At 39.5% G+C, this 26,805-nt stretch overlaps 1 protein-coding gene across 1 annotated transcript in view; it reads left to right on the forward strand.

The window, feature by feature from the left end:
• LOC124595588 (phosphatidylcholine:ceramide cholinephosphotransferase 2-like) overlaps positions 1–26,805 on the forward strand; it is a 324,775-nt gene that overhangs the window by 283,880 nt on the left and 14,090 nt on the right. The window contains exons 2-4 of the mRNA XM_047134382.1: positions 11,266–11,464; positions 17,654–17,876; positions 21,369–21,579. Of these exons, the coding sequence (XP_046990338.1) occupies positions 11,266–11,464; positions 17,654–17,876; positions 21,369–21,579 (633 nt within the window). The remainder of the gene's footprint in view (positions 1–11,265; positions 11,465–17,653; positions 17,877–21,368; positions 21,580–26,805) is intronic.

Genomic DNA, 26,805 nt, shown 5'->3' on the forward strand with positions numbered 1-26,805 from the left:
ATTACAATTACGAACAGCTTAAATTGGAAGGAAAACACAGAAAATGTTGTGGGGAAGGCTAACCAAAGACTGCGTTTAGAAAATGTAACAGATTTGCTAAGGATACTGCCTACACTACGCTTGTCCGTCCTCTTTTAGAATACTGCTGCGCGGTGTGGAATCCTTACCAGATAGGACTGACGGAGTACATCGAAAGAGTTCAAAGAAGGGCAGTACGTTTTGTGTTATCGCGAAATAGGGGAGAGAGTATCACTGAAATGATACCGGATTTGGGCTGGACGTCATTAAAAGAAAGGAGTTTTTCGTTGTGACGGAATCTTCTCACGAAATTCCTATCACCAACTTTCTCCTCCGAATGCGAAAATATTTTGTTGACACCGACCTACATAGGGAGAAACGATTACAACGATAAAATAAGGGAAATCAGAGCTCGTACGGAAAGATATAGGTGTTCGTCCTTTCCGCGCGCTATACGAGATTGGAATAATACAGAAATGTGAAGGTGGTTCGATGAACCCTTTGCCAGGCACTTAAATATGATTTGCAGAGTATCTATGTAGATGTATACCAGTTTCTTTGGCGTTTCAGTGTAGAACAAACAAATAATTTTCGGAACTGAAACTACCACTTTACCTAGCTGTAATTCTCCAAACAATGAAGACATCTTCTCGCGCGTGCACCGTGAATAAAGGTGGGAATAGCAAGTCGCTCGAGAAGGAGCCGAAACACGCCGCATGTGACAGCACGTGTCAGAGGCTTTGGTACATTCGTGTAGAATCTACACCTACTATCACTGGCGCTGAAAAGCAGCAGATCTTCCGTTTATTAGTGTCGCTTTATTATTGTACGGTTTCGCGACGCTCGCCATTAAGGGGTTAAAGGCAGCATCTAATTTTTCGTAATAAACGCCATTTACACGAACGACTTTAATGCGCCAGACAACTACTCGTGGCAAGTGGTCTGTTCAGAGGGCATTGTTCTGATACCGGGACGCGCTTGTCAGGAGTGGCCGTTTGAGCTCGTACGTCGGCGTCAAAATCACGCGTATGCTGATAGTAGATGTCATGCTCATTCAGCCCTGATCGATTCAAGTGAAGATGTGAGGGACCATGTGTCGTAATACGATAAATAGGAATGTACTGCAGTAACATTAATGAGGAACTAGTACAGTTTATTAACAACGTTAAAAGCAAAATTCCTAACAGATTTTACTGACAAAGATAGTATGGTGAGTATTGGAAGATCTAAAATCTGTTTGTGCAATTACTTAAAGAAACCGGATTTTTATTACCATACGCTTTTCATTTTATTGATTTAAGCATGTCATCAGTGATGGCATTTTTGTCTTGATTGCCGTGTACAATCAGAAATGCCGTCTGCTCGCACAGTTTTCAAGTATATCTAAATTTGACACTAATGTTTTTGGCCCAAAATCTCGTCGGTTTTCAGCACTATACACTTCCTGGCGCGAAACACGACAGCAATATATAGCTATATTGTCAGCACGATAATAGCTCTATCTGGTGGCCAGTCAATCAGAAAGTTTATCAAGTAGCCCAATGTGTGTGATTTCGAGGACGCTTCCCAGTCAGTAGGCGGAGCGTGACGTAACAGGCGAAAATAGGCGCCACGTGCATAGGCAGCTGACCATGCCCGATACGTCACTCGCTGGCAAGAGTGACGTCAGCTTGTGACGGAACCGCTGCGCTGGCTTTCTCGGAACAGTTTGCTGTCCGCATGTTGAACGCCTTGAATCACCAGACATTGCGGGTCATGAGTTTTGCACGGTTGCGGCCTTTCTCCGTACCGCGGTGGACTTTATTGCCTGCACCTGATGTGTGTGTGTTTTGATGAAGCTCAACGGATAGGTGTCGGTCTGGGTTACAGTTTTCTGGGTTTTTCTTTTATTCGTCGCTTCTTTCACTCTGTCGCCCCAAGCAGTGACTTTATTACGTGAGAAATGCCATGTTACTGGCTAAGAAGTCTGTGGCAAGGGATGCTACTTCCAAAAGGACCGTGCTGAGTAAAACACTGCTATGTTCAAACCAATGACATCTTCACTTAATTATTTGAATGATACAGCTTCCATAGTGAAGGAAGAAATGCGGACATCACCTGCTAAACAAATAGTATGTATTTTAACATCGCAACAATTAATCCTTACAGACTTCTGACAAACCTTTCAAGTTCTTTGGAAAAAATGGTTCAAATGGCTCTCAGCACTATGGGATTCAACTGCTGTGGTCATAAGTCCCCTAGAACTTAGAACTACTTAAACCTAACTAACCTAAGGACATCACACACATCCATGCCCGAGGCAGGATTCGAACCTGCGACCGTAGCGGTCGTGCAGTTCCAGACTGTAGCGCCTTTAACCGCTCGGCCACTCCGGCCGGCTTTCTTTGGAAAGCCTCTTACATTATTTAGTAAGTGGTTTCCCAAAGCACGTGGTAGGCCCTGTCACAAATCATCATCAAGTATATTAGCATTAAAATACACACTAGATGCAGGCACTAAAAACTAATCAAGGCTTAGCCACTCTCCAGCTTTACTGACGAAGGGATTTCTGGGGGTGAGACAAGGCGTTGAATTAAATCTTGGCAGTTATATCACTTATATACTTGCTGATTGTAACATTAGTCGTAATGACTGTCCGCAGCTCGTGGTCGTGCGGTAGTGTTCTCGCTTCCCACGCCCGGGTTTGATTCCCGGCGGGGTCAGGGATTTTCTCTGCCTCGTGATGACTGGGTGTTGTGTGCTGTCCTTAGGTTAGTTAGGTTTAAGTAGTTCTAAGTTCTAGGGGACTGATGACCATAGATGTTAAGTCCCATAGTGCTCAGAGCCTTTCGTAATGACTACGGAAAGGACTGTCAGAGGAAGCTGCATCAGTTGTACCTAGCGCATAAGAACAAAATACGATAATAGTAATATTTAAAGTCGTCCATGCACTTTGAACAAAGGTGTTTTATCTTGTTGAGAAGAATAACTATAGCTATTCATTTTCAAATTAATTTTATTCTTGTTTTTAACAACAAATTTTTCACTTTATTGACTTAGGCACCAGAAGACGCATCATAAAATGTACCAAAACGACAACACAAAAACTAAAATGCGTAAATTTCAATATATATGTAGCAGAATATACAGAACACTGAAGAACAAGAAGAATACATTGCTAATATTGCATAAGACATTGTTACTGCTTACTGTACACTACAGATGTAAACACTGGTCTGTGTCTCCAGAACTGAAAAACCCAAATAAACCGCCCAGGTGAAATTCCTGGTGAAAGTGTAAGTTTGCACTATACTAGACAATTCGCAATTCTTCCTTAATCCGAGCGCGCGCCATTTCTAACGGCTTTTGACGCCGGCGGGGCGTTAAACCTTAATCTTCTTCCTCCTCCTTCTTCTTCTTCTTCTTCTTCTTCTTAGGTGATCAGTATGGACCAATATGTGCAACTGTAATAAATGAAAAAAGAATGTCAATAATTTTAGTTTGCTGTATTTTAGATCAGTGTTGGAGCTATCAGTTTAGTGCTATAGTAGCTACTGGAAATAGAGGGTGCTTCAAAAAGGACTTTACAACATTAAAAATTCATATAAATACATAAATTTATTGAAATACTATAGAGAGCTGGATTTAGTGTTATTTTTTACGTTAAAGTAATGATGTTGTATGTGGCTTACGTTGGTTATCCTGCACACATCACATCGGAAGTCAATTTCTTCCCAAACTCGCTGTAGCATTGCAGGTGTAACTTGCTCAGTGGCGGCGTAAATTCTTGCTCTAAGTTCAGGTAGAGAAGCCGGCATAGGAGGTACAAACACAATATCCTTAATGAATCCCCATAAAAAAAATCGAGTTGTGTCAGGTCTGGCGAACGTGGGGACCATGCAATTGGCGCATCACGGCCAATCCATTGACCTGGAAAGCGGTCACTGAGAAAATCACGGACGTCAGCCATGTAGTGGGGTGGTGCGCCATCTTGCATGAGGCCGCGCGGTTCTGGCGCTGGAGACTGGAACCGCGAGACCGCTACGGTCGCAGGTTCGAATCCTGCCTCGGGCATGGATGTGTGTGATGTCCTTAGGTTAGTTAGGTTTAACTAGTTCTAAGTTCTAGGGGACTAATGACCTCAGCAGTTGAGTCCCATAGTGCTCAGAGCCATTTGAACCATCTTGCATGAAGTAAACACTTCGTTCTTTGTCATCCTCGTCGATCTGTGGTATCAAAAATTGTTGTAACATATTCATTGATGGTACTCTCACGCAAAAAAGGGACCATACACTGTTCTTGCTCAAGGCGCAAGAAACGTTCAGATTAGGGCTATCACAAACATGTTGCAATGTATGGAAATTACGCTGAACTGTTGTCACCGCCTTCGATTCTTCAAACCAAAACACACAGCTAGCACGCTCGGGTCCAGTGAAGGCAGCCATGTTTAACGCAACTGCCACGATAATCCGTTTATCATAAGAATAAACCTGATGTAAACATTGGCTATGTATTCTTCCGCGTTTGTTGGAACCTCACTGGATTTCCGTTTCACGCGGGACTGCAGCCAAGCTGTCTCCAGTAAGATAAGGGTACGTTTTGTGCTGGGCGTTACGAGCATATCGACTTAGCGGAAAACAGCTTTACCGGCACATTTAACTTGGACAGCACAGGCCTTTATATCAGCTGGAACAGCTAGCATGCAGTGACGCGGCTAGCTGTAGTTCACACGTAAAAAGGGATGGGCAGAGGAACAATACAGTTTCGAATGTCATTTAGTTTTTAAGCAGAATGAAATAATACATTGGAAATCTCCCACAATACGCTCCTTAGACGGCTAAACGAAAACACCGCAACACGTTATCGTTTTTAACTAACGTAATATTGCAATTAAAAGCAAGAATGATGAAAATTCCTGACTTAACCAAAGGGTAATTTTTCTGCACAAAGCTGTGTGTAACGTGAGACAGTATTGAAGGAATTCACCATATAGTTAAATATTGAAGCCACTGAAGGTATTACTTACTGTCACTCGTCTGGTAATCTCTTAGCTTCTTCCATATCCGAATCCGAGAAATACATTTCAATTCTGGAAGTGTCACCTGCTACGTTGACAACGAACCTATCGACAACAGAATCCACGAAGCCAACCAGGTGCACCATTTTCTCTTCTTCTTTTAAGATGAGTCGTTCTGTAGCCCACCATTGTTCGGAAGTGACGTATGAAAAAGCTGCGTGCGTGCGTTAGTTCCAGTACGTGTGGCAGCTTAACAGTCTTGGTATTTCTAGGGGTCAAATCACGTAAATGGTCTCCAAATCAGTTCTGGTGGGTTCATATTGTAATGGAACCATGTAAATTGCATGCAGCATTTGTATGATTTGCTCGATTCTGTGAAAATGATTGTTTTTCATGTTTCTACGATACTTATCTACTTCTGTTGTATAAAACGATGGACATAGTCCAAATAAAGAGCATTTGGTTTTCCAATTTTGCCTTAAAATTAAATTGTTGTGTTTACTTAATTTAAACAAGTTATATAAACAGTCTTTCATAAAACATCGATAATTAAGAATTAGTATCTTGAAATGGCGGCAGGAATTTCGCGTCCAATATGTAATTAGAAACAAGAAGACGTGCATTATTCATAAAAAATGATGATAAGTTTTGTAATTACGAGATGTAGGTATTTAAAATTAAACGAGAAAAAAAGATACTGGGGAGATTGGAATCAACGCACGAATAATAGCATTTGGTTTACATTCAATTACGCCACCGACTGTGCTACACGTTCTATACGTGTTTGCATATCAACTGCATTGTATACAACGCTAATAATCATCAGAACCGATTATATCCGTAAATTTATGAAAAAAATTAAGAACAGCCTATTTCTCGGCACTTTTTAACCGTGTTCCACGCGCGTATTTCACTACGGAACAGAAAGCAGCCTCAGCCATTTTTATACTGCCCATTAACAGCGCGACAATCAGAGCTCAACGCTACAGAGGCTGTGACTGTACACATTTTTGAAATGAAAACTACGTAGCTGAAGCGTGATTAAGAAACACGTTGATGGCTGTTAATACATTTGAATATCTTAAAGTTTCATTTAACGTTACTTAGTGATAAAATATCTAATACATAAGTAGGACCTACTTCCAAGAGCGTAACGTTTGCTACGGCTTCTGACCAATCGTCGCGTTTGTGTTTGTTTACATCAGGTATATTCTTATGTTGAATGGATTATAGCGCTTCTTTGCCATTCGGAGTACGCAAGACAAAACTTGATGTATTTCCCTACAAATTGACACTACAATCACCTCTGTAGGGGCTGGCCGCGGTGGCCGTGCGGTTCTAGGCACTTCCGTCCGGAACCGCGGGACTGCTACGGTCGCAGGTTCGTATCCTGCCTCGGGCATGGAAGTGTGTGACGTCCTTAGGTTAGTTAGGTTTAAGTAGTTCTAAGTTCTAGGGGACTGATGATGTAAGATGTTAAATCCCATAGTGCTCAGAGCCATTTGAACCTCTGTAGGTACTGTGAGTTAATTTATATGAATTTTCAAAGTTGTGAAGTACTTTTTGAAACAGCCTGTATTTTGATAGTATCCGTGAATTTGTAGGCCTGTATACAAGCATCGGCATCCTAGGTGGTGGTGGTTAGTGTTTAACGCCCCGTCGACAACGAGGTCATTAGAGACGGAGCGCAAGCTCGGGTTAGGGAAGGATTGGGAAGGAAATCGGCCGTGCCCTTTCAAAGGAACCATCCCGACATTTGCCAGAAACGATGTAGGGAAATCACGGAAAACCTAAATCAGGATGGTTGGACACGGGATTGAACCGTCGTCCTCCCGAATGCGAGTCCAGTGTGCTAACCACTCCGCCACCTCGCTCGGTGGCATCCTAGGATTAGGACTGGGATGGACGTTTCTGACCAGCAAATTTTTTTGTAAAGAATAATTGTTATTTACAAAAAAATTTGCTGGTCAGAAACGTCCATCGCAGTATCACACTCCAGGGAATTACATCTGAATACGGTCGAGAAGGCTGAAGAAATAACTTTTTTGATGAATAGAATACAGGGATAAAAATTTGCTTTTCCACAGTCGTCACAGTGATTATTTTGGGTGACATATTTATAGAGATGGACAGACGATATTGTTTTTCTCGCAGTAATCGAAGATGGAACGTAACGAAATATTCAGATTTTCTGTCCTGTGTTCTTGTAGCCATTTTTAAGTGAGCCTGTTGGGGTGGGAAAAAAAAACAACAACGAGGCACGGGCACTTGAGGATCTTTGTACAACGTGACTGGCATCTTTCCTTATGTTTGCTTTCCCAAGACATGTCTTTCGTTTCGAACTATTTCGAAAGCGTAGCTACGCTGCGCTATTGTAGAGCATAAGAGGCGAATGAGGGCGGCTGCGTGGTCTTTTGGCTATTTCTCTGCTGGAACTGGCGGCGGCACATTCTTCGCGAGGCGGTCTTTAATAGGGGGCAAGTGGGACACAAGACGACGCCCCCGGGCGCGCATGCTTTCTCACCGTTCCCGTGGGCGTGGCGTGAGCAACACTGCCATGTCTCTCCAGCTCGCGGGATTTTAACCCAATTCGCTGCTGAGTTAGCCCCTCTGTGAACTATACTAATCCATTGTAGATCCCTCGAACAAAAAACTGTACCCAGTAGCTGAAAAAAGCACAGGTCACACCTGTCAACGAGTAGGGTAGTAGAAGTGATCAACGGAAGTACCGTCCAATATTTGAAGATTGACATCCATTTGTTGAAAATCTTAGAACATATTCTAAACTCAAATTTAAAAAGGTATCTCGAACAGGATGACCTACGTGTCAACCAGCATTGATTTCGAAAACGTAGATCGTGTAAGACCCAACTTGCATTTTTCTCACACGACATCCTGAAAGTTATGGATCGAGGTATGTGCAAACTATCCTGTGAAAAGCTACTCAGAAGCGCGCTACATACGCGAATGGAAAGGCAGAAAGCCATAACAGCTGGTATAGTGGGACGTACCCTCTGCCAGGCACTTCACAGAAATTTGCAGGGAATGAATGTAGATACAGTTTTTTTGTATAATTACTCACAAAAGGTTGATAAACCGAAAAACTGTAACGAAAACAATAAAAATATAAATTCGTGTATTGCAAAAAACAACCTTTCTTTTTGCCCACGTACATGAAATTGACGTATCACAAAGCGACGGAAAACTTAGCAAGGCAATTAGGTTTTGCGAAGCTGGTCTCTGCCACAATGTGTATTCTATATCTTTCGCGTCACTTACTGTACTGATCTAGACATTAGCAGAAAGTAAAGTGTTAGCAACAAAAAATCAAATGGCTCTGAGCACTATGGGACTTAACTTCTGAGGTCATCAGTCCTCTAGAACTTGGAACAACTTAAACATAACTAACCTAAAGACATCACACACATCCCTGCCCGAGGCAGGATTCGAACCTGCGACCGTTGCGGTCGCGCTGTTCCAGACTGAAGCGCCTAGAACTGCTCGGCCACTCGGGCTGACTGTTAGCAGCAATCTGGAGTTGTAACTTAAGATAAAAATGTTCTGCAAGCCTAAGTCTAAAGTAAACACTTTCGCATGTGTTTAAAAAAATTTTATTGATGATAAGCAATAGCTTTTAACAGGTCCAGTGGCTATGATAGTTTGAGAGTTTTCACCCAGGAGTAAAATCAATAACGCTTCAGTGGCTCAACCCCTGCGAAAATTTCATTCTTAATGTTCAGGGTGCCGTAGATTTGAGTTCGTGTTGATTTTAAGCCTTGGCGGCAGTAAGAATGCTAAGTAACAGTGTCATCTGGTTTTCGGCGCCATCACTTCTCCCAGATTCTGCAGATCCAATATCTTCTTAGTTTATATTTGCGAAGCTCGCTGTGGCTTCGTTGTTTGCCGCAGTCCGGCCAATTACTGAGGTACGCGAGCACTCGGAACGGCGACCCGTTTCGTGACGTCACGTAGTTTTACCACCTCCAAGGCCACCGTCCCCTCCACGGCTAGTCTTGGTGGGGATAAGGAACGCGGTGGGGACTACAACAAACAGTCTGCTTCGGGCCGTTGCGAAGGGTAGGAAGTCATTTCAAGTGTGTTACTACAGTGGCCGGAATGTGTGTGTGCGTGTATTTTTCATGGAGTGTCGTGTCTCCATAGAACATCCTCTAACGCAGTGTTTATGTGTGCAAGAAGACTGTAACGTACGTGGAATCTGTGATGTTCCTGTGGAAGCAGTGGCCAGGTAAGCCCATACTCTTGTAGTGGATGCTCGTAATGTCGAGACCGCTAAAGCTTGTCAAACGGTACATCCGTGTACGTTGTTATGTGCAGCTGTACATATGACAGTTCTACGCACCTGATCTATTTTTGAAGTACCATGCATTGCATCCTTAAAATGGGATTTATTTTCCCCCCCCTCACCTGTGATAGTAACACTTGCTAGTTAGCTACAGGTTTTTCTTCATCGTAAATGTAAGTGTAAAATGACCGTAATACATTTTACAGAAGAATGTTGTACGAATTTGCAAGGCGTAATCGGAGGAAGCGTTCTTGGCGGGATTATGCACTTACAGGGATTCGCGTTGGACGCGCGCGCGCGCGTGTGTGTGTGTGTGTGTGTGTGTGTGTGTGTGTGTGTGTGGTTTCGTATAATTCCAACCATATAGTGTACAATTCTTTTTTTTAAATGAAATCACAATCCCCGGAAAGCATAACAGAGACTGCAGTAAACACTCTGTCAAGCTAATAAACATACGTTGACGTGTCTCATCACTTGTTCAGGGTTATTGATATTTGAAAGTTAAGAGGGGACAAATGTGAACGATCTATTCCATCTCAATTACTTATTAAGTTAAGTCGCGAAGAAAGAAAATGGAATGGGTGATAGTAACATTTGCTGAACAAGTTGTTCCTGACGTAATATCCTGATGATCCAACGTTTTTTTTCTTTAGTGCATGAGTGCAGCAATGTTGGTAAACACGGAAAAGGGGGTTGGGAAGAGAGAAAAGTGACAAAGGAAGATCAAGAAAAGCGCATAGTTTGAGCACACAAATATTTACGAAAAGCACGAATAGTTGTGCATATTAAGTGACGTGAACATCCAGAAAGTAAATGGAAATTAATAAAATGGCGTAATTTGAAGTTGAAATAAAATGACAAGAAAAAGGAAATCAAACAATTCTGTGGAAAGTGATTCGCTATCAGAATGGTACATATATATAAAATACGGATTCCTGTTTTCAGTTGACTACCATTAAGGTTGTTAAAAGGCTGGAGAAGAACAGACTAATTCCACATCTTAGTTGCCTCAAAAGGTGCAACAAACTTAAACGGCTGAAGGGGTTGGTCGTCTGCATGTAGCACTGTAGCTTAGAAAGCTAAAATTTTTGGATTAGATGTATGATGCTTTTTGACAATGTCCTATGCAAGTGAAAAATTTGTTGTCAACTGGTTTATTGTCGTTACATTTCTAAAACTCTCGGGGCAATATTAGCTTATTTTACAGTGCAGAATAAACGACCACTAACGGAATTTAAAATTTCAATTCCATTTCGCTTTAATATTTTTGTAATGGTGCCTATCATATGGTGGTTATTTCTGCCGGTTGATTGTGGGAATTGATTTCCTCTTTCCGAATCTTGTTGCTATTTGGATAGCATCTATCAAAACGCCATTATTGTTATTCGGGACAGACGGCAGCAATTCACCATTGTAGCTCTAGGAATACGCAGCGCTTCAGGTCACAGTAGATGTGCGAGTGAGGGCAGTAGTCGGTTACTAGTTATACTCTGGAATTACCAACGCGGAAAAATTAGATTTTGATTGATTGACCAAAGCATATTCTTCTGCAAGCATGTTTTGTTTTCTATGTTTTGGGTATAAACTCTGGTATTAGAACGTAGTCATAACATTATCAGGCAGTTTGTTGACCTACTGGTGTGACTGCACAAAGAGTTTTCCACGCTGGATGCATGTATGTGTGGTAATAAGACAAATGCGCAATAGTCATAGGGTTATTCATAGGAGTGGTCGAAACTGTTTTCAATGACAGCGGTATGTGAAGAGGTAGGCCTATACCGGAAAATAGGCAATTTTTCTTTAAGCTGATCAATTTTTTAGATATTAATTTCAATGAACCAGTCTGTCTTCAGCCATGTGCAGTTTCTATTTCTAGTTAATTTTTTATTTCCAGCACCTGCAATAACGGCCTTTGAGAGTGTAATATTCCGTATTCTTTATATTACAGGATGGTTTTGGACCCTAAGAACAGCCACAACGATTATGGCAGTTTCCATAGTCCTGGTGTTCAAGGAAGCCCACATCACGCTATAGACGTAGAAAGTTCTTCTCATCAAGTGAATGATGATACTACAGTCCTTCACAGCGAGAGTGAGAGTTCCCGCCTAGCTCCTGATATGACACAGTCTGATCTTTATCAGCGACAGGTAATTGCAAATTGTTTTTGTTTTGTAATTCTTATGTATTTTGTTAAGAGGAGGGGAGAGGTTTAAACCGAGCCTGCATCTTTAAATTGCACTTATGAGGACGCTGAGCATAATGTATCCGTAGGCAGAAGATGGCGTAATGTCATCACTCCGTGGTTGGCCAGCACTATCGTAACCTTAGCTCGCCAAATACTGGCCGTAGAAATTTATCACCGTCAAAGTTCGAACTGGCTACTTTGGACAAGAGTCCTGCCGACGCTGGAGTGGATTATTTTCCTTAAGTGTCGTTTCAAACCAGGGGTTCCTGATTGGGGACAAAATCTGGCCGAATTACGAGCAAAGAAGCGAAACTGCACCTCCTGATTACTCCTTATCTCTTAAGTAGTGATATGTTATTCTTGAACTTGCTTGTTGAGGATGCACCGTGGTGATACGCCAAAATCATGCACTAGATACGCTAAAATCATGCACTATTCCAGTTGCACTGAAGTATTGAGAAAGCTTCGTATGAACACTGCAGTAACTAAATGCATCTCCAGAAATTGTTGAGAGATTTGTGAAAAGGAAAGGTCACCAAGATCCCCAGGGCAGATGACAGTTACGAAACATTGCCTAGGTCCAACAAAAACTGGATGAAATGGATGTATAGAGTGAGGTCAGGAGTGGACGTGCCCAAAGCCAGTTTAAAAAGATGGGATGGTGTAGTGTGAAATTGTATGGATGTCAGCAACATCAAGTACAAATGTGGCAAAGACCAGACTATGTCTTTTCGGACCAAAGATAAACTGTTTCAAGTGATGGAAAATGTACCAAATGTTGCAAAATATTGTTTAAAAATGTGGTAATACATTTTTGTTTCATTGTAATATTTAACTATTTAAAAAGGAGTTTGTCATGAATGTACGTGTAAAGTAATAAGCCTATTTGGAACTGAAATAGTAGAGAATCTGCAGGAATTTTTATGTGCATAAACAAGGTATAATCTTAAGAGTAGTGAAGGGAGTTCATCATGTATAGAGGCATTTTGAGAAGTAGACAGTTGTATGAACAAGACTGAAATTTCGTTACCGGTACACCTTTCATGTATTTATTCACTATTCCACCCAGGATTTTTTCTGGTGGCCAGAGGGATTACTTTCACCATACATCTTATTCAGACTGTTTCTTGCTCTGATCTGATTGAAACTGTATGGATTCCTGTTAGGGTGTTAATATTATTTTGTAAGGTCTTATACTGACCAAGCTATGTGGAGTGCTGTTAATGTGTGTCCAATCAACTTCAAATGCCACTCTCAGGGGTTTACAAATGACAAGGCCACTCAGAAGCGTATTTAATGGAAGCACTTGGCATATTGCTGAATATTGCTGAGTGGTGCACAGATGATTGTGGAGACCAGGAGAATTTAATTAAGTGATTTTGTGACATATTTATGCAATAAGTGTTTAAAAGATAATGAAGGGGGCCTGAAATGGTTTTTGTACAACCTGTCAGCTTTGACCCAGTGACAGTGACATGATGATGGACACCCCTGTTTCAGTAGTATACAGTATGGTGGCCATGTTGTCAATCTTTAGACACGCAGACAGACAAAAATAATACAGGAAATTTTTAATTTAAGAATTACAATGAAACTAATGCAAAAACTTTGGGAATTAGGGGGTTTTGGGTGGGGACAAACTAAATACGGGACACTCCTAATAATGAAGACATGCCAAAACTAATATTAACACAACAATCAAGCCAACAGTATTCTCAGAAGTCAACAAAAACTGAAGAAAAGAAATTGTCAGAAATTTTCCTTGACTTGCGTAGCTCAAAGAAAGTCCATGGGGCTACAAAGCCACACATAGCTCCAAAGCAGGTAATTTCACTTGACCTATATAGCTAAAATTAAACCCAGGGTACCACAAGACCAAAACTCACCTCATATAGCTAATACCGAGAACCTAACCCCACCAATGTGGGTAAAATAAACTCCATTGTACCTACCAGTTGGAGACCAACATGATTACTGACAACTCTAGCATCATCACTGTAGGTAAAACAAACACCACGGTACCTACCAATCACAGTCCAACATGATTACTAACCACTAACAACACAACCTAGAACTTCATACAACAAATGCTTAACTCCAATTTTGTTATACAGGAAACACAGTTGTGCGCATAACAGCACACACAGCGTGCATACTATAGTAAAAAATAAAAAAAGCTGACACAAATCCATTAATCTAGCAATGGAAAAAAGTCATTAACACAATCTCTCGAATGGCCAGCGTAGACTTCCAGCAGGAACCTGTTCAGGTAGAATGTGTTGTACTGTTGATAACGCCACATTTACTGGTCCCAGTAACATCACAATAATAATTCCGAACCCTAAAACTGCCTGTAACTGCCAACATCAAAATAACTTGCTAACAAATTGCCACAAACTCATCCAGTATTATTCTCACAAACAGCATTCACAGAACCCAATACCGAGCGAGGTGGCGCAGTGGTTAGACACTGGACTCGCATTCGGGAGGACGACGGTTCAATCCCGCGTCCGGCCATCCTGATTTAGGTTTTCCGTGATTTCCCTAAATCGCTCCAGGCAAATGCCGGGATGGTTCCTTTCAAAGGGCACGGCCGACTTCCTTCCCCGTCCTTCCCTAATCCGATGAGACCGATGACCTCGCTGTCTGGTCTCCTTCCCCAAACCAACCAACCAACCAACCAGAACCCAATAAATCACAAACAATTTAGAAACATAAATATCCCTCACTAGAGAGTGCTATCGGCTGCTCCAGCTCACCCTCTCCCAATAGGATAAGGTCACATCTCCAAGCAGATGGGTGGCACAACAAACTTCGGTTTATTCATGAAGTATTCTGTGTGATACACTCAACATGTGCTGACATTTAGACTACATTGTTGCTTCACAAATTGTTTATTCTCCATTACTCATTGTCTTCTTCAAACCAACGACATTGCCAGAAACCCACGGATACAGAATAAATAGGATCATTCCATATCAAGTGATCACATTTTCCAAAAGTTTCCCACTCTTCCATTTCCAATTTTGTTCAAATTTACCGTCGAAACAAACATAACATAGAATAGAACTCATGCAAAAACTCATAATATCTTACAGGGTGGAAACTGTGGCTCTGTATTTGAGAAGCTCTTTGAGACGGGTGCGGTGAAAGTGAACAAACCTCAGTTTTGGAACCTTTCTTAATACAAGGATACAGCAACTAGGAACCTCTTGTTTTCAGATCCTGTGTAACTTTTGGCCCTGAATTAGAAAAATATAGTGTGGCAATGTGTAAAACACTATAAAGCATGAAAGTACCCCAAAAAACCTGCAGAGAAAAACATTCAAATATTTTGGCCTTCTTTGGAGTCAAATATCTCCGCAAGAAAAATGCATAAGAACTACAACTTTGCACTTATATTAACAGTACTTGGGGCAGGACCCTATCAGTAAATCTTCCTACCTAAGCACTTATTGTGAATCAAACAATCAGAAACATGATGCCAAATATAAAACTGCAGAATGTGAGCCAAGTTCAGGTGAAAATATTGCAAAAGGGTCAGTTCTTTCCAGCACCATTGGAAAGAGCACACTTTGCTCTCCTAGAAACATCTTGTTGTATCTTAGATCAATTAAGCAAATGGATGAAAAGTAAGAGAATTGTGCGCAATATTCTACCATTGGAAGCTGGTACAGCTTGCTTAATGCACAGTGCCAGTTCAAGCAACAGGGGTGATTGGCAAATTGATGCTCATTTTCAATTGACTATGAAGATCTATATAATTTTCATCTAAAAATAGCCCTTTATGAAGCCACTGGAAAGTAGTTTAGTCTGATATTGCGAAATTCATGTATGATGTGGTTCAGCATGAAACAGCAGGCTTGAAGAAAAACAAAGAAAATTTGAGGTCTGATGAACTAGTTATTCTAATAAATTTTGCAGAAAATTATTCTTTCATTAACCAGGATGCTGTTCAAGGATATCACTGGGACAACAGTGAAGCAACAATGTGTTGTCTGTTGTAGACTGTAAAGCTGAAGAAGTACAATTTATTAACTTACGCATTATCAGCGATTGTCTCAAACATGACACTACTGTCATCCATACATTTCTGGCCAAACAGATCAACTGTATGATGGAAGTAGTAATACGCATTCACTATTTCAGTGGTGGTTCCGCTGCTCAATACAAGAATTAAAAAAAAAATTATCAACCTGTGCTACGATGAAGAGGACTTTGGTATAACTGCTGAATGAAATTTGTTTGGCACAAGCTATCGTGAATTTCTGTGCTATGGAATTGTTGGATTGGCTAAATACTTAGCAGCAGGAGCAATCCTACAACGAACTACAGGCAATCAAATTTTAACCCCAAAAGATGTATTCAAATTTTGTGACCAGTGGGTACAATGAATGAAGTTCATCTTTATTTAAAGCCAAGAAGTAGGAAATGAAAAAAAGCTACAAGAAGAATGATTTGCAAATGACCACATCCAAGTTAGCTGCATTTCAAGTAATGCAACTTCTTTTGTGGCCTCAGTATATCAGTCAATTGCCACCACTGTGGCATTCATGTCAGTTTTAAGCCTTATACCTGGCCAATACATCACCTGCATCTATGACACTCGCTGGTGGATTGGTAACGTGTGAAGTTGATACTGAAGAACACAATGCCGTCATCAAATTCGACACCCTTGTGGTCCAGCTTGCCCATTCTGTTGGCCTGAAAGAGAAGATAAATGTTAGATTCCTCAACAGCATATCAGCATGTGGCCTGAAAGAGAAGATAAATGTTAGATTCCTCAACAGCATATCAGCATGAGTTTTGTAGCACCTTCAGCAACTGGAACAGAATGTCAGCAGAATTTTCCAGAAGCAATATTGAACAGTATTTAAGGAAAATTTAACTACATGAAGCAGTAATTTTAAATAGCCCAGCTTGGGATGCAACAAGAAGAGACCCACATATTGGCTTCGGAACCATGGCAAGAAACCCAATTGAGTGTTTGGAACTTCGATGTAGAAACCAAAAAACGCGGGTTGGAAACTAAGGCAAGAAATTCAGTTGAGGTTTTGGAACCTCAATGAAGAACCAGCAAACACAACCATCTATATGTAACAGAATAAGCAATGTTTTATAACATCATACCCACCTTGCAAATCAGGAGACATGCAGAAACCGAAGCAACTGATGGTTTTGAACTGGTTGAGTCATCAAATTTTCATGGCTTTCATAACTAGTTAGAACAGAAGCATAAATCTATCAGTTGTCATTCTTGCTTGTCTTGAAGCAATAAGTTCAACAACCTATACCGTGTTGTGATCGAAACATATTGCACGTTCTTGTGTTGAAGTTCATCCTCATAATTGGTCCCTTTGCTGATGTGACTGTAAGATCCAACAGGATGTTCCTAGTGCAGAAAATTGTGCTCCTTTAAGTGGAGCCAGAAAGGAGAATTTCTGAATTGTCCTTTGAGCAATATTTACATCGGAACTTGGCTCATTTATCGTAATTTTGAATTCGTCACCATGTTTGTGATCAAGCATAATTCAAAATAGTTGGCTATACAGGAAAATACACTAATAAAATCATGTCACAAGCACTGTCAACAAATGTGCCAAGTTGTTGTTGCTTTGCATTTTTTCTTCCCGAGATATCTGACCCCAAAGAGGGTACGAGAAAACTGTGTACTTTTATCTGCAGGTTTTTTGAATCACTTTAATGCAGGTTCACATTCTATCACACCCTATTTTTCTGATTCACAGCCGAAAGTTACCCAAGACCTGACAGAATTTCCTACTTGATTTTGTCTTGTAATAAGAGTTTACAACATTGAATTCTGTTCGTTTTCAGGCACATTTGTTGAAAAGCTATCCAAATGGGTCATTGCTTCTCATATATTTAAGTTTATGATTTAAAAATTTGTACAGGTTCATTTTTAGGATAGGTTTCCGTCTACAGCAAATGTCAGGAAAATTGAAACTCAAAGTGGGAGGCCCATGATCACTCGAGGTGGAATGACCCAGTACCATTTCTTACCGAGACTGAAATCTATAAAATATTACGCTGTATAACCACAGTGGACAAAATATGTAGTTAACAAATGTTAGAACATCTTTAATTTCTTGTAGACTTTCTCGATAACATGCTCAATCTTTTTTTGTTACAGCCCCTACTCCCACCATCAGCAAAAAATGATTCGTGGTCTGGGAGTGGGAAAGGCAGTGTACTCCATTCACCATCCAGTGAATACTACGATGTGGAAGATAAGACTGAGGGTCTGTCCATTCACAGAAATGGTAGCCTTTCAAATGGCATCGTCAAGATCGACGTACCACCACCTCTCCGTGAAGAACCTAGGTTCCCAAAGGAGAAATGGAAAACATTTGTTGGTATGTTTATAAAGCCCTTCTATTCATATACTAAATTTTATAATACGTACCGTACTGCTAGTATACAGAAAAGAAGTGACTGTGTGTGTTAGTAGAACAGCATCTTAGTTTTGTCTCTTGTAATGTTTGCTGTTGTAATATCTCAAACATTATGCTTTTGGTCATTGTAATGACATAAACAAGAAACCTTGTACACCTGAGCTGTCTCTGATGGCAATAATTTATTTCTGACACAACCACTGCTGTCGGATTGGGTTACTAACGTCTCTCTGCAGTGGTGTGAAAGTCTATTGATACTAACTTTTCTTTTACGTTTCCACTATGAAAGTTGAAGCTGTGACTGGGGTTAAAATAGTGGGTGCATTTGATTGATAATGGAACTAGTCACTTTAGAGTACTAAAAAAATAAGTAACAAAGATGCTCTGACTTACCAAACGACAAAGCGCTGGTAGATAGACACAATAAAAAACACACACACAAATTTCAAGCTTTCGCAACCTAAGGTTGCTTCATCAGGAAAGAGGGAAAGACGAAAGGACACACGGATATGTGTGTGTGCGCGAGTGTATACCTGTACGGTAGTAGGAGGGAGTGCCACAAATGACGTACTATAAAGCCTAACCAGTGAGGAATGAATGTTGAGGTGGAGATGCATTTGAAGGTCACTTTTGTACACTTTTCTTGAATAACTTGAATGTTCATTTTTTTATGTAGGCCTAAGTTTGCCCTTAGTGAGAGAGTAATAAGAAAATCTTCGATCTTAACATCAAAACTGCCATTTTAGCAGGATGGAGCCATGTCACATACCGCTCAACAATCAGTGAAAACTGTTAACAAATTGTTTGAAAGGCTCATCTTAGTGCTTGTGATTTCTTCCTGTGGGGAAATACTAAAAGCAATATGTACATCACACATCTTGCAACTATCCATGAACTGAAACAGAAGATTGCGGACGAAATCACTGCCATTCCCAGAGACATGCCTGCCATTCTGCACAACATGCTGTACCAAGGATGGAGTTTCCATTACAGGCTACTAGAATGTGAATGCCAAGGGGAGCACATCTTCCCAGCACAGTTTGTGATTTTTGTACAGAAAGCATAAATAGCATTCATCAGTAAAAACATGTTTTTCCCATTCATGCTAGTTAGGTTACTTCAGAATTTCACATTCCTGTGCATCTTTAGGAAGTTTTAGCTCCTTGCTCATGGAGGAAAGAGGGGTAGGTTGGGGAAAAGGTCAAAAAGAAAAGGCAAATCATTCAGACTCCTGGATGAGAGAAGCCCACCTGTTCTGAGGATGGGGAGATGACATGTTTCTTCATCAGGTTCTTTGACATCTAGTAAGTTGTTGAAAGATGTTACGTAATGTTACATTATAATTTTATGTACACAGACAACATAATATGGAAGATATGTACATGTCAGTAATACCATTTAATGGCACACGTGTGTGGGACTGATGGGCTAGAAAATTTGAACAAAATTCACAAGATAAAATTTACAGTTGAACATCAGCCTACAGAATGGATTATCTTCTTTGATTTGATTATCAACTATCATAAGTGTAAGTAAACCTTCCAATACATAGAAAATGTAGAACATAAATACAGTAAATCAAAACAATTTATGTTGGAGCAGTACGTGTGAAATTACCTGTTACCAGCTTGTGGTACATACAAAAACATTACATATTACCCGATAACCAAATCCTTACTAAGGTGAATACTTTAGAATTAAAGGAGACCACTCACCAAAAAGTAGTAGTATAACTCCGAAAGGTAGTAAGTTTTCTTTCTTTTGTATGTGCCTATTGACAACTTGGCACTTACGATTTAACCACTTTCTGCTGCCAACCTCTTCAATTGTATTTTTAGTGCATTAATGTTTTGCTCTGAGTTGCTCCCAGTAGCAATTTCATTTTAAGTTGATGGTATCTAGGTGATTTGGAAAGAATGAGGAGTGGGAATGAATGAGTGATGCTCATTGGTGTTTGTTGCACAGACAGGTCGTTGTCAGATAATAGGAGAGCATGTAAAGGGTTTCAAGCTTGCTGCTTTATGAAGGTGAGAAGTACCAGAGTAGTAGGATTTTATTTCATGATTTCTCATCAGAAAGCTAACTGAAGTTTCACTTTAGTAAAGTCTGCAAAATAATTCTTCACTACCATAGTAATCTTTTTTTGGGGTAAAATTCTCAGAATTTGCCCTTAAAGCTTGTGAAGCCAATCATTTGTGCCAATGTGTTTACATTTCCATATTTAGGATTGCATAAACTATGCTGTTGGAGTATGCTGAAAATTATTTTATGTTCTCTGGATATCTTAGATGCAAAGAAGAATTTTCATGTGGATACAAGTAATTCAATGTAGAAAGAAGGTGCATTATCTTGTGCAAAGTGCATTTGACATTTATTTTGTGTTGTATTTTGTTCGCTTCAGTAAATCTCAGGTGTACAGTACAATAAAGCATTGTACATTAGATATAGGGCAAGTCGTTACTTATAACTACACTAAAATTTGTACATAATTACAGTTGAATACCTGTTACATGTCCATGATACAAGTAAATTGTATCATTTACAGGATATTTTTCCAATAACAATTATAACTGAATTAAGTACAATATAAACTCTTTCGTATTGATTATGTTCTCATCTCATATAATTAAAGTATATTATGTCAAAAACTGGTAGCACTAGTTTTCAGAATACACATTTCTCAGGATGAGGAGGAAGCAGAAACAACACCCTTCCGGAACATATCCAAGTGTTGCCAGTTGGTATGAAGAGAATAGCTGATAATGTGCGCTTGTGTTTGACTGAGGCACACCACAAATAGATATTTTACAAACATCTGTGCAGAATATGTTGTGTGTCTTGTAGAAAGAACTTCACAGACTATAAGTTGAAGTAATTGTAATTTGGTGTATAAGAGTCTGTTTGTTGAGTAGAGTGTAGTGGAAGTGATAGCATACCCCCTTCCATCGAGATAAGTAGTAATGATGTTGACAAACACATTGTAGCAGTACCTTTCTTTTAAATATTATTTTAATAACTTTTGTATTACTAACTGGACAATACATACATTTCAACAAATTTTTAATACCTTATTTATAGAGAAAACTGTACTAAGTAAGATACCAAAATACTTGTTGATGACTGTAACAATACTATGGAAAAGATAGTTGCTACTCACTATATATCGGAGATCTGAGTCACAGATAGGCACAATAAAAAGACTGTCAGAATTTTAGCTTTCGGCCAGCAAGGCCTTCGTTGAAGGTAGAAAATGCACTTGCTCGCACACACACACTAGCAGTCTCTCGCTGTTGAGGCAGAAAGTTCGGTTTCTGACAGTCTTTTTGTTATGTCTATCTGCGACTCAGCATCTCCACTGTGTGGTGAGTAACAACTATCCTTTTCGTAATAATGTTACATCCCATCCGGGATTTTCCATTGTTGAATTGTACTTAATGACTGGGTTTGTTTCAGCATTTCTAATGTTAGTGGTGAATTTCATAATCACCACTGCAACTCTGGCATTGGTGCATGAACGTGTACCTGATAGAGATAAATATGGACCACTACCAGATATATTCCTGGATAACGTCAAGGCTGCAGATTGGGCCTTAGATGTGTCCGAAATCCTTATTATGATCTCTACAAACACTGCTTTCATAGTTCTTATCTTCCACAAACACAGGTATTTGATAAAGTTACTTTTCGAATATATTAGAACATTGCTTTTCAGTAAGTTAAAGGCAGCAGTTGTATGTTGCACAATTAATGTAATGTGAATTTAAATGTTTGACTTTGAACAATGTCAAGATATACATTGTCATCACACAAACAGTAACAAGAAAGCTTCTATCCTATTCATTCTCTTTGAGTGAAGCCCCTTGTTTAACTAACTTCTTTCCTGTTGAGTCTTTTGGATTTTAACTCCACTTATTACTCTGTATGTTTAATCTGTAACTGAATGAGGACATTTAGCAAATTATTACTTAAATTTGTTTCCTATACCTTTTCCTTAAATAATAAATAATAATGATGATGATGCTTTATCACTTTTACTGCTGACTCGTATACCCTTTCCTTTCACCTGTTTTCATCCTGTTGAAAGAATTTTAAAGTAATTTGAAAACGAAGATTCAAATATATTTTTAAATTTGTGTTCATGTAAGCCCTCCATTTCTTCCAGTTTCACTAGTCAGTAAATAGTTATACAGCTCATGTCACATTGGTTTTGTACTACCATTTTGAAGAGGCAGTGTTTTATTCCCAGTCTTAGTTACATCATTTGTTGTTAACTGATACTTTGTGTATAAAACGAAGTAGTATTTATAACAGTGGAAAGTAAGTTGGTGGTGTTGTACACTATGGGGGCATTGTGGAGTGCTATGTGCTGGCCGAGTGTTTGGAAATAAAACATTCCTTGATAGAAGTAGTACATCTGTTTTTCTTGCCACTGAAACTGTAACACTTGTTTTGAAGGTATATCTGTAATAAGATGAAGTGATATGTGCTTTTAATGTAACGTAAAACTTACAGGAAACCAAGCAGGTCAGGTGGCCTAGAGGTGTAGCCTACCACAGTAATTTCTTATGAAGATGTGTGTACCCTTTTGTAGAGGAAAAAAAAAATCATTTCAGTATCTTTGCAGAAAGAAACTGTATGTGTCTCAAGAGTACACAATCCAGGCATGTCAAAGACGGAAGAGATTTGAAATTTCAGAAATTGTGGTATTAGCACCATGGAATATAAAGGAATTAGGACAGAGTGAACAGAGAATTACAAATGGGAAAATGTAGATATAGCTGTCGTAATCGAAACAAAAAGAAAAATAAATTGTGTAAAATGATCAAATGATTGTATAATCTACAGCAGTGCAAATCAAACAATGAGAGCATGATCTGTGATCTAGAGCAGGGCTTCCCAAACTGTGTGTCACGGGAACCAAATGAGTGTTCTGCGATAACCTATTAATAACGTGGCATTTCTGTTTCGGCATTTTGACGATACTAATTTGATTTTAAAAGTTTATTATGATTTCCATGTTATTAGCTATGATTTAAAATCGAAGTAATCGTGGAACAAAACATTTTTTTTCTGAATTTTTTTTAAATTTTTTTTAACTGTCAACCTAAACAAGATTTACCATTAATTTACCAGCATTCTCAAAGTGTTCCATCAGAGAGAGAGTTTGGGAATGCCTGATCTAGAGTCACTAAATTTATTAGCAATAAATGAAAAATAAAATTTGGAGTTATAATTATGTGACTGAAAGAATACTTACAGTATGAAAGAAAACAGATAATGCTTGACAATGAGAGTTGTATATGCTCCTGAAGAAGGGGAAAAGGAAGAAACTGAGTTTCTTTATGAAGATTTGAAACAGTAGACAAAAATAAATATGACCACTTGTTAATAAATGGAGCTCTGAATGCATGTGTTGGGAACATACCAATACCCGAAGTTGTAGGAACATATGGAGAGCACACAGACAATAAAATACTAGCCAAGAATTAGGATCTTGCAACATTTAATAGTATGAAAATTATAATCATACTCTTTGGGGGGGAAATTCGTAAATATACATGGCGTGCAAGAGGCCACCAGTCTCTTGTTGATTATTTGATAGTAAATAGAAAACCTGTTGGCTAGATGGTAAAACAAATATATTACACAACACCAAAGAAGCAGTATTTAAAGTATATCTTTCACGAGAAGACATTGGTCCTCTATACCAATGAATACATGCACAATATCTACAGAATGAAATCATCCAGAGGAATGGACAAACATAAAATGGGAAAATTTAAGTCATGTTTTGACAGAGCAGCAATGGAGGCTGTAGAGGGAAAGAAGAAAGAGGACTTATTGTTGGACAGATTTGTTTTCACTTATAGAAATGATGTGAAAGGAAGTCGAGAGGTTACTGAATGGTTTACAAGCAAAGAGGAGTTGCTGCAGGAATAAATATCATAGACAAAGAGACTTTAATAAAGCTCTGCCAAGAACTGTGAACTGAATATGACTAACAGAAGAAATAATTATTTCAGAAGATGAAGGGCATTTGTGTATCAGGGAGACAGCATTACACTATATGAGATACAGGAGGCCCTGGAACATGAAAAACAGGAAAGCTAAGGGCCTGATGGAATCAATGTAGAATTCATTAAATATCGAGGATTATTACAGCTGAGGCTTATGCCTCATAAATGAATGCTGGAAGATTAGAAATGGTATCTGACTCGTCGACGACAGCGGAGGTGATACTATTCTACAGAAGAGAAGGAAGCAGTGTCTGTGAGAACTATAGAGGAATAAGCATTCAAAACGTTTCTTATAAACTCTATGCAAGAATTATTAACAGTAGAATGAAAAGGATGGCTGACACTCTCCTGATGAAGAAACAAAATATGTTTAGAAAGTGATCATTTTATAGTGACTGTTTCTGTTGCACAATAGTTAACTGAAAATGACAATAATACAACCTGGGACTCAAACTGAATTCATTTTACAATGTGAAGGATACGTGTATTCTGACAGGTGTTGGCATTAACAAAGAATGACTGATTAATGTTATGGTGAATTATAAACCAATATGAAAGGGAGATGTAGGTCAATCAAGAAACAGATGGCTTCAGTGAAGACGGAACAGGCTGTGTAAGCCTGCTCCATGACATGAAGCTTAGATGTGGTAATTTGAGTGCGCTGATAATATATTGCATCATTAAAGTACAATGTCTCAAAAAGTTTAATTCAGTTGCCAATATATTCTGCAGAAATTTCAAAAAAGATTTTTGATGTTGAAAGTTACTTTTAAAAGAGTTAATATCATTTTCTTCTGACTTGACTCGACAATTTTAAGTTGTCAGGTTTAAGCCTGGACCCTAATTGACACTGAATTTCATGTATCACACAAAATACAAGTAACTGCAACTGACATTTATTTATTTAATTTTTTCTTTAGTTCAACACCCGTGAGAGTGATGTAATGTCCCAAAACATGTTATAACATAAAATTTCCTTTATGAAAAGAAATCAGATGGAAGAATGTAAATAGCAATGTGCACAGTAATAAAATGTTTAATTAATTTCAGTTAACAAGGACAGTGCACTCATAAGAAGTTGGGTGATGAGTTGATGAACAATGACAGAGCAGTGTACCATGTGATGGCCCAGCCAGTAGCTCCATTCTGCTGAGTCTGTGTGTAGCATGCTTATAGAACATTTAATTTTGATTTTCATATCAGTTTAGGTACAATGAAAGTACTTAGCTGTAGTGTTCGTGTTGGCTGACATAAAGTGTACACCCAATTATAACATCAAAAATTGACAGCAGTAGTTTTCTGAGCATTGAAATTAATCTGTGGAGAGTCAGAAGCAGGAACAGTGGCCCAATGTGGAGCTAACCACAGCATTGACAGTTAGCAGGTTGGGCAATGGCTGGAGAGTGCAGCTCGGGACAGAGAGCGCACACAGTCTATGCTGCGAAGTATGTGTGTCCTCCTCTGTGCAGAATGGTTTGCGCTACCACAACCGGCAATTACTGCCTGTTCACCAGAATGATTTGGGGAAACCATGTGAGGGGAAGTCATATAGTTTTAATGAGCTGCTTGAAAAATTGTCGTGTAATTAACCAGCTGAAAAATGCCCGTCAGAGCACAAAAAAGGCAAATATGCTCCTCTGACTGGTAAGTGGGAAAGACTCTGATAGAAAAGTGGGGAATCAGCTGCCTCATTCTGCTTTCCTCACCAACTATTTTGTCATACAAAACTTATTCATACTCTTTTTAACATGGAACATTCTATATCCTTTACCCAATAATCCTTCACCAGTCTCTCGTTGTAGTGAAACCTCCATACTCGGCATCTCCTTCTCACTCCCACTCTCTCTATGTCCCTCCCCCACTGTCTCCTTTTTCTGCCTAATGCACTGCCTCCTGTCTGTGTTTCCTGGTCAGTGTCTTCCCTACTGTCACTGTTTTCATCCTTTTCTCTCATTCTTCCTTACCAGTGCTGCCTAAACACTATCTGTCCCACTGCCACTGTCTTTGTCTCATTCTTATCTTTCTTCCATTGCCATTGTTTCGTACTTTTCACTTACAGTCTGCTGTATTCCCCTTCAACCTCCATTGTCTCCTTTCCACGCATGTGTTTGGGGGGGGGGGGGGGGGTGATTTGCTCAGGATTGTTTTGATCCCTAAACTGGGAAACTTTTAACACATGGGTGTTGGGGATGGGAGAAAGTGGAAAAATTTTCTTGTTTTAAATTTCTTCAGTCTGGGGTAGGGTTTCACCCCCCCACCCCAACCTATGTATGGTCTCTCTCTTGCTCCCACTGCTACTATCAGCATCTACCTCTCTTTCTCCTTTACTGCCACTGTTCCCTCTCTATTTTGCTGCCACTCTCTCACACTGAACGTCACTATCTTCTCTCTCTTTGGTTCACAGTGCTGTTGTCTTCGTCTTCCTCTTTTTATTTTTCACTGCCATTTTCTCCATCCCACTATTATTGTCTTTTCTCTTTTTCTCTTTCAGTGGTACTGTCTCCTGCACCAGCACTGTCTCTCTGCTACTCACATTCAGTACTAAAAGTGCGAACATGTTTGCATGACAAATTTTTTGTTGTGGAAGGCAGAATGAGGATTAAAGAAGCTGACTCCCTACTTTTCTGTTAGTCTTTCAAAGAGGAGGATGTTCCCCTTTTTTGTGCCCTGGCAGTTTTTTCAGCTAGTTTCCTTCTTTGCCCTGTTACCACAGCATGTGCTGCTTACATAAAATTTATTTTGTAGGTCAGTAAAGTTTTGATGGTTTATTTATACCTTGACACATTTACATACTTTGGCACACATAAACAACAAAAAAGTTCACATAATATAGGTCAGCACAATGTTGTCTCGCATCCAGTGCAAGTTCATTT

The sequence above is a fragment of the Schistocerca americana genome, chromosome 2 (assembly GCF_021461395.2).
Source record: "Schistocerca americana isolate TAMUIC-IGC-003095 chromosome 2, iqSchAmer2.1, whole genome shotgun sequence".
NCBI lineage: Eukaryota > Metazoa > Arthropoda > Insecta > Orthoptera > Acrididae > Schistocerca > Schistocerca americana.